Source organism: Lampetra planeri, chromosome 37 (genome assembly GCF_965212315.1).
Source record: "Lampetra planeri chromosome 37, kcLamPlan1.2.h2, whole genome shotgun sequence".
NCBI classification, from domain to species: domain Eukaryota; kingdom Metazoa; phylum Chordata; class Hyperoartia; order Petromyzontiformes; family Petromyzontidae; genus Lampetra; species Lampetra planeri.
Genome location: NC_136143.1, coordinates 2922358 through 2931168, shown reverse-complemented (window position 1 = coordinate 2931168; position 8811 = coordinate 2922358). Strand labels below are relative to the sequence as shown.

The window sequence follows — 8811 nt, the reverse complement described above, 5'->3', positions numbered from 1 at the left end:
CGCAACAGCTGCCGGTGTTGCCATGGCGACGCGGCCTTCGCTGGCCAAGGCGCGACCTCAAGCTTCACATCAAGATTGCGATGGTGGCGGCTGTTGTTGTTCTTGCTGCTGCAGACCGCGAAGGAGATTGTCGCTCTCCATTCTACGTTTTGACAACGACCAAGACCGCGGGTCGCTACCCAGGAGCACGGCCAACACCGACACGAGTGTGGCCCCAAGTGCGGCGATAGAAGAAAACTCCTTTAACAAACACAAAATAACACCACCACCTGTTCACCACAATAATCATCGTCGTCTGTTCACTAACACCACCATGCTCCTGGTGCTCCTGCTGTTGTGGAGTGACTCATGCAGCCAGCTACGGCTACAGGGTGTTGGTGGTACATGTTGTTTATGTCGTTTAGTGTGAAAATTCGGTCACAGTTCCTATGATCACTTACATTGCTTTTATGGCTTTATACTGGTAGGAACCTCCTGGTTACACCAGCCCACAGGGGATTATTGTGTCCGTCCGTCCGTCGTGCATCCAAAAATGGGAGGGGTCGGGCTGGGTGGAGAGGGGAGGGTGGGGAGAGGCTGGGTGGGAGGGGCTGGGTGGGGAGGGGCTGGGTGGGGTGGTGAGGGTGGGGCTGGGTGGGGAGGGGCTGGTCACCCCGTGGTGCCCTTATAAAACTCAACGTTTCACCTACTCACGCCGGCTTGTGCCCGCCCTCACAGTCGGGCATATTTGCGGGATACACGACGCCGCCGTTGACCCTGGCCATTGACCGAGCAACCCAACGTTCCTACCAGCTCCCTCCGCAGGAATGTGTTTGTGAAAATTCGGTCACAGTTCCTATGATCAGTGTTACATTGCTTTTATGGCTTTATTTTGGTGATTTCGAAAAAGTTTTTGGTTTGGCCATGTTTGTTTGTTGTAGTACGGAGTAAGACTGATGGCCTTAATCTAAGTTGTCTTGTGGTTGTTGTTTGACTTGCATCCCACTGGGATTTTTGCACACAGCGTTGGTGTACGGTGCTTTTTCTGCAATATTTTGCTGCCTTTTCTTGGATTTTCTGTTTGCACTTAGTCACATTAAGATGTTTTCTTGTGCATGGAGCCGAATGGCTCATAGGGCTATACCAAATACATGAAACTTAAAACTGAACCACCACCAGCACCACCTTGCCCTGGAGCCGACACGATCGAGGCGATTCTCAGTTCCGTGCGGCACTCAGGGGCGATGGGGCTGCCCGTGCTGCTGCTAAACGAGTGCCTCCTCACGCGTGCTGCTTGTAGAGGTTGTTTTGAACATAGGGACCGTCCATAAATGACGTCACGCGATTTTGGACGATTTTTGACCCCCCCCCTCCATCGTCACAAAAAGTCAGACCCCACAACAAATGACGTCACAAAGCTCTGCCCCCCACCCCCCCAAATAAAACATGGTTCAAATCACTTTAAACTATTGTCATTGTAGTGCACTCTGATGTTGTAGGAGAAAACATAAAAAAGTATATTTTATTAAGTAGAACGTGTCGTCTATATTTAAAGTTGCGCATTTTGATGTGACGTCACATTTCTCAAACCCCCCCCTCGTCACACATCGTCACAAATGTCTGACCCCCCCCCCCCATAGTTGCGTGACGTCATTTATGGACGGCCCCATACCTCCCCACGCTCGCAATAGCCGGCTTATGCGGGCAAATGGTTGAGGTGGGGAGGTCATATAAGTACGGTACAGCAATAGCTGGTACTGCACTGCGCTCTGCTGACCAACACGTAGCCCTGCATTGGACTTAATTATTGTACACGTACAGCGATTACATTGTTATGCGATTTATTGAATACAGCAGACTAGCATAGGGTAATAAAGTGCAGCGTATAAACGTGGAATTTCCACCACTGGTTAATGGTTGACAACGGAGAGAAGCGCCAACCCCCCTTCTCTATGTGGGGACATCTTTGGGGAGGGGTGTATAAAAACCCATACATGTCAACCCATATAGTTTACCCGTATTCCTGTACAGGGAAATTGAGTTTCCAGGTCCATACTGCATACAGCAGTTTCAATACGGGAAAAAGTTTTTTTTGTCCATTTGTGTTTCTCCTTTGTGATGAGACTTTATAGGATGAACGTTGAGATTTATAAGGGCACGGGGTGACCAATATGGTCTGAATTGGTCTGTAATAAGGTAAGCCACTGATAATGGGTTGACAGGTATTAAAACTTCGCTTTTGGACAGTTGCCAAACTGACCTCAGCCAAAAATATGGCGAAACTACCCGCAATGTATGTACGCTGAACTTCTTTCGCAGCGTATGTAGCCAACCGTGCTCATCGGAGGACACACAAAAAACTACCTGCATGAATATACACAGCACTCGGCCACGTCTTGTTTAGTTGTTCTCAGTCTGAAACCTGGCCAGCCACAACCTCATTGAGCAACGCGTTTATGTTGTTGTCAGCCTTGGGCTCATGGTGTGCCAAGGGTTGTTACTCATTCACACCTCACTTCCGAGGCTTAGATTTCTCACCTAATATTTTCCAGGTCTCGGCAAGACCGGGAGGAGGTGGTACGGGACTAGTAGCCACAGCCACAGCGAGAAGTACGGTATGTGTCGGCTGTTAGAAGTATTTGAAGGGTTGCCAACCCGGCCGGACAAATCCTGCTAAAATGATGCCCTACTAGACACTCTGGTGACAGCTACTGCTCGTTTTCTTTCGCGAGTGCTTCCAAGTCAGCCAGGTTGCTGAGCGGCGCTGGCGGCTTGGGCTTGCGACATCTCAAGCACAAAATAATCGAGCCCCCTACTATGAGGACGGAAAAGAAGATGAGGACTCCAGTCACTGCCTTCAGGGTCTCTTCGTGAATGATTTTGTCTGCAAAAACAAACCAGAGATTGTGCCATTCATTACACAACATACATATTTTACATTCGCTTATCATGCGCTTGCGCATATGCGGGTGACGGCAAATAGGGTATTTACAAAGGTTCTCAGATACTTATCATTTTGTCTGACAGATCTATGAACACTTATATTATGCAAAAAAAAAATAATCACCAAATCTAACAGAGACCTTGCCATTGAATATCTGCCAGTTTACCAGCATTAGCTCAAGCAAGCCCAACTACCAATGAGACACCGACTGTCAAAACCAGTCCAAAGTTTGGCTTGTGCAGAACCAATGCTGCTGACATTATGCACTCCCAAAAGGCCATTCAGCTGATGGAATGTGCAAATTACCTCCATATTTTGTATAGAACGGACATATGCAAAGGGTGTTAGTTATCTGCTTATTTATTCTGATACATTGTGTAGGAGGTTTGGAATGTGCTCAAGGACCACCTAGCAATAATTTATTTTTATTATGTATTTTTTTTTTCCATTCTACGTGACTTTACCGAAAGAACGAAGAAGATGAATCCCTGCAGTCACGAAAGCTTTAAATCGAAAAATAATTGAAATGTTTTGGTGATAAATATTATGATACTTCAAAACAGGCAAGAAACTCTACAGACTTTACCACAAGGATGGAACCCTACTACTGACCTGTGCGGACTTTTAAGGTCACTGGCTGGCTCCTGAACCCAGGTAGAACACAAACGTACTCTCCACTGTCTGCCAGGGACACAAGAAGTTTGACATGCCCTTTGTGATTTTGGTCTTCCTCCAGTAGTCTTCCATGTCTGAAAGACAATGAGCAGTTGGCATCTTTACCCAAAATCATTCAAATGATTGTCACGCATAAATACAGCAAATCACTGCTTTTCAGCATTTCGAGGCTACCAATCAACCGACGCGTACTGTGCCTTCTCTGCAAAAGAGTTGTCATTGTAGCGAGTGTGCTTGGGCAGGACACTTTTCTAAAAGAGATGACGGAATGGAACGCGTTCGAAAGGACGTCCACTGTGGAGATGGAGATTAAATCAGTTTCTGTGCAGGTCCTGGGTGGACTGTTGCATCACAAAACCATGAGAGGTGGTGGTGCCGGCTTGGAGAGGCTTTCACACAGTGGATAGATCATGGCTCAAACGATTAAAGCTATTTGAGGTTAACTATAGTCCAGTCTGCATGCGTTAGAACCGCACCCACACAATGTAATCATAATTCAGGTGACTAGTTTAGCTCTCCAATACGTGTTCAGGTTGTACCGCATGACTCGTGCTGAAAGACACGTGGTACAACCCGAATACACATCGGTGACACAGCCCAACACATTATCTGCTTGTTGCAGGGGTTTGTTCAAATCTGGCAGGCCACCCTGGTTATTATTGCGGTTGTAATAACCATAATACTGTGCCGTCTGCTTCAGTGGACTTTAAAAGATCCCAGGAAATTCAAAATGAGAAAGCCATTATATGTCTGTCTGGGTCCGTGACTTTACCGAAAGAACCAAAGAGTATGGATTCCTGTAGTCACGAAAGCGTCAAATCAAGATCATACTTTATTGGGTATACATACAACAGAAATCATTGTCTACTACTGGCTATTTAATGCCCGTTTGCAGGCCAGGTGCCAAGTCACCTTGTACCTACAAGGAAAGCTGCCACTCTGGGTGCCCTTTCGAATGTGTTGATATGAGATGGGGTGCCGGGGTGGTGAGATGCTGCTATCTCCCTTGTCTGGTATGCAGGAGGTTGCGAGTTTCATCCCGACCCCTGTATATGTTAAATTTGCATCTTCTCCCCATGGTTTCATGGATTTTTCTCCGGGTCCTCGGGGTTTTTGCCCCTCCACATTTAGAAACCATGCATTTAGAGCATTTGGCTGCTATACATTTCCACATAAGCCACTTCGTTGAGCTATTATTTGTGGCCAGGTCGTTTTTGAGAAAGAGCTAATAGCTCGGTCGGATTTACCTGGTAAATAAAATAGTTAAATAACACACGTGAAAACACATACCATTGTCATCCTGCAGCACAACCAAAAAAATTCCTGTGCACTGGTAGAACTGGTTTTTACCATAAAATGGAGATACGAGGGTCAACAGGACAACTCAAAACCTTGTACCGATACTCAATGCTCCGAGTGTGTGGAATTTGTAACATCTGCGGAGTGCGACGAACCTTTCCCAGCGTGCTGGCTCATGGTCCTGCAAATGGTCGGTGGAGTTAAAGCTGGGCAGGCACACCAGGTCGACGGTACTGCCAACAGGAGCCGGATTATTTGGCAGAATGCCCACTGTTACTGGAACTGATGGAAGAGATATTAGAACGTGCAGGAAGGTCCTTCACATGGTCATTCAATGAAGTATTTGTGTAAATGCACGTGTCTGCGTGTATTCGTCTGTCTCACCAAATTGCCATGCTTTATCTTGTGCCTGCAACCAAAGTAAACGTGACACTGCATTTCAAACCGTGCACACTTCAGAACCCGTGTATGGCACACATCGTATGCAAGAGGCTATGGAATACGTTGTGAGGCTCATTTAATAACATTGATCATTAGTATTTACCCAGAAGACCTCACCGAGTCAAGACTTCAGGAGGGTCCCTGCAACATCGGGACGCTTGACCATTTCCTTTTAGAAGCAGATTTAACAACTCCCAAAGATGTGCTCACAAACTACAGGAAGGCACGACTCGCATTATGCCCCGATTGCATGTCATGTGACCTGAACATTACATGTTCAGCGCACTAATCCTCGTCCTTGTTAAGTATGTGGGACATTACGGAGGCTCACCTTGAGTTCCACGGTGTGGCAACCAGAGAGGGTGATGAAGCAGCTCGCCACGTTGACGCACTCCGGAGGGAAGCACTCATTTCGCACGGGCCCGTTCACGGAGGCAGTTAGCGTGTTTACGCCATTCTGCAACATTCACACAGCAGCACCACCAGTAGAGTTGGGAGAGTAATGCCCTAATATTTTCCTGCATTTGTTTACATGGGAGAGCTCTGTATCGGTGTTTCCACCTCTATGCCCTCATCAGCAGAGCAAGACCCGTTAAACCAAACAATTTCTGCTCTAGGTCATGAAATAACCTCCACTGCCAACATCCTCAAAGCGACAAACCACAAGTCACTTGTTGAGGAGCTCCACAGCCATAGGCAGGCAACTCTTCCATGCGCCCTGCGTATCACGAACCTCTCTCACGCTTGCAGTGTTATGTTAATCGGTCATCTCGAGGTGTTGTAGCCGTGCCATTTTTACACGGTTACAGCATAGATGGTAAGATTGATGGAAATTCCACGTTGCTATGACCTGTAACCGATGTGCCCATATAAACACACCCAGTGCGTATTGTACAGCTGGCATAATGTGCCACGTGTAATGTCTGCAGCTGCCTCGAGCAATGCGTGAGAAGAGGGGATAATTAATTTTGAGCCAAGGTCAGCCTGGAGACGTCAGAAGGAGTGGCCCCCTAGTCACCACACACTGACGTGCCAGGGTCCGGAGCGGCCAGGCGTCCCTGCTGTGTAGCCTGCAGGGTCTCTTGGCAGGAGACACGAGCCCAGTGCCTGGACAACGTGCGTGTGCTTTGCAAGTGCCGTGCGCTGCGTGCAACGTCAGGTTACATACCTCGGCCAGCACGCTCCAGTACTGCGTGGCGTTCGCGTGGACTGGCGAAGAGGCGCAATCGCTCGGATGCAGGGAGTGGGAGCCGGCACCTCTACACTCGTAGTATCCCATCCACACCGGCGTGGCTACGGGGGGTCCGGGAGAGGGGGGCACGAACAACAGGTTCACTACGAAATCGACAAGTCGCGTTGTGTTAGTTTCTCGCGCTTTGGCGACCGACGAACACGCTCCACGTGGACTTGGAGAATGTCGGTTCAAAGGTAGAGAGAGATGTCTTGTGGTGTGTGCGCGTGTGGTGGCCTCCACAGATAACACGCCGCCTACACGTGATGACACTCCATCCCTCTCGCCTCCCGCTGGATTCAACATCAGCATGCTACCGATTACGATGACAATTAAGTGTTGCCGGTTGGACAAGTCCTAACAAACACACATTGGACTTTCTACAACGATACTCGTTGGTTCTTTCGGTAAAGTCATGAAAGTATGAAATAAATCACGACGTTTCGGGCGCAACACAAGCGTCCATCATCAGGTAGCTTCCCCATGCTGGCTCCCACCTGACGATGGACGCTTGTGTTGCGCCCGAAACGTCGTAATTTATTTTATCTTATACCTACGTGATTTTACCGAAAGAACCGAAGAGTATGGGCTCCTGCAGTCACGAAAGCTTCAAATCAAGATTTCTACAACGAGTTTATTCATCTGGAATAATGCCCTGCGGAGAGGAGGGGGCCAGCCAATAACATCGCGGCAACTTCTACGGTTGCACTGTAGTTCTAAGCTCCTCTGGTGTTTACCGGAACAGAAACCCCCCACGACTTTGTTCTGGAAGTGAAAAATATACCAGCAGGTTGACTCACCGCGCCGCCCCCTCATTGTGTGAAGAAAAATGTAAGCAATGCGTCGGCGGCGGCGACGACATGTAAGCATTTACGTAAATCCACTGCTGGATTAACCTGCTACCCCCCCCCACTCCTCAACGCCATGCGCTTCATGGGGGTTATTTGACCATACTTCACCACGCTAGTCGGGGAAACACACGTTGGGAGGACAGGAGCACAGTCCAAACAAATCGATACGTTGCCGCACTGCCATCGACACCCTGTTTGTTCGCGCGGGGTTGCAATCAACCCGAGCACTATGCAGGCACGAGCCTGCTTGGCTTGCCAGATATGGCGAGATGGTGCGCGTGCTGGGCGACTGGGGTGAGAGAGAAGAGAGAGAGAGCGCGACCGTCACGCCGAGCTCAGGACGACCACGGCAACATCCCTCGCTCTGGCTCATCCCGGCCGCGGGACCAGCAGAAGGAGACCCCCACAGGTGGACACCCAACACCGGTCACGAATTGACCACGAACACAATTCGTACCCTTTTCCATATTGGTTCACTATTAAAAAATAGATTCACATTTTGTTTTACATCCCATCGGTCAATCGAAACGTCGTGATTTAATTTATTTTATTTTATACCTACGTGACTTTACCGAAATAACCAAAGAGTAAATGGTCTTTTATAAGTTCAGAATTTCAGCAGTATTAGTTCCACACAAACTCTGGACCGTTTGCTACATTAAGTTTCTCAACAGCAGTGACATGCTTTGCCTGAACAGACGCTGGTGAACTGCCAGATGGTGCGGGCAAAGGACCCTCTCTGTTAGATGGGTCCCAGTTCGACAACAACTCTATAATGCACAGCGCAGACCAAATCATTACCGTCGGTCTGAAGAATGCACCTAACAATACAAACACGGAGACAAGTTAGAACAACGAAACTTTCCGTCGGAGCTGCTCACCGACGGACAGCAGCACGGAGGTGGCGAACACGAGGGAGCAGAGGAACCCGTGGGGAGTCATCTCGGACTTGCAGGTGTGGGGAGGTGGCAAGGTCGCCTTCTCAACACGGTCCGCAACATGCACTGGGCAGGGTCCCGGGTACCATGAATGCCGACACCGCGTTTGGGCCGGGCCGTGTTTACGAGAAGAGAGGCAGGGCGAGTGCAGCATGGGGGTTGGGGGTGGGGGTATGGAATTAGGGGCATTCACTCGCTGACTCGGCGTGTGTGTGTGACGCCTTTATTACACGCCCATCATCGACACCACCACCACCATCATCATCATCGCCATGGCTCGCGATCGTTATTGCGAGGGCGTAATTCGAGTCAAGAACAGCCAAGCAGCTGACCCCACGCAGCCACTCGGCTGAGAAGGAGGCGATTTGCGACCGAGTTTGGCGCACAGCAGCGCGGGGTCGCGAGCGATGGTCGGTGACGTTGAGAAAATTGTTTTCATGCAGCAGTGGCTTT

General features: G+C 49.0%; 1 protein-coding gene across 1 annotated transcript; it reads right to left on the bottom strand.

The window, feature by feature from the left end:
* Positions 1–1803: 1803 nt before the first annotated feature.
* LOC144730902 (uncharacterized) lies at positions 1804–8570 on the bottom strand. The gene is made up of 7 exons (XM_078611738.1): positions 8302–8570; positions 6507–6631; positions 5670–5795; positions 5282–5306; positions 5053–5179; positions 3536–3672; positions 1804–2863 (listed from the first exon to the last, which is right to left on the bottom strand). The coding sequence occupies exons 1-7, from the start codon at positions 8510–8512 to the stop codon at positions 2688–2690; spliced, it is 927 nt and encodes a 308-aa protein (XP_078467864.1). The 5' UTR covers positions 8513–8570; the 3' UTR covers positions 1804–2687.
* Between the last annotated feature and the right edge of the window lie 241 nt (positions 8571–8811).

Bases quoted from the DNA above. Each gene is read 5' to 3' on its own strand.
- LOC144730902 (XM_078611738.1), bottom strand. From the start codon at position 8,512: ATGCTGCACTCGCCCTGCCTCTCTTCTCGTAAACACGGCCCGGCCCAA. The intron at 5,796-6,506 runs GTATGTAACCTG...TGAATGTTGCAG, and splicing joins ACTGGAGCGTGCTGGCCGAG to AATGGCGTAAACACGCTAAC. The intron at 5,180-5,281 runs GTGAGACAGACG...CTCTTCCATCAG, and splicing joins AGATAAAGCATGGCAATTTG to TTCCAGTAACAGTGGGCATT.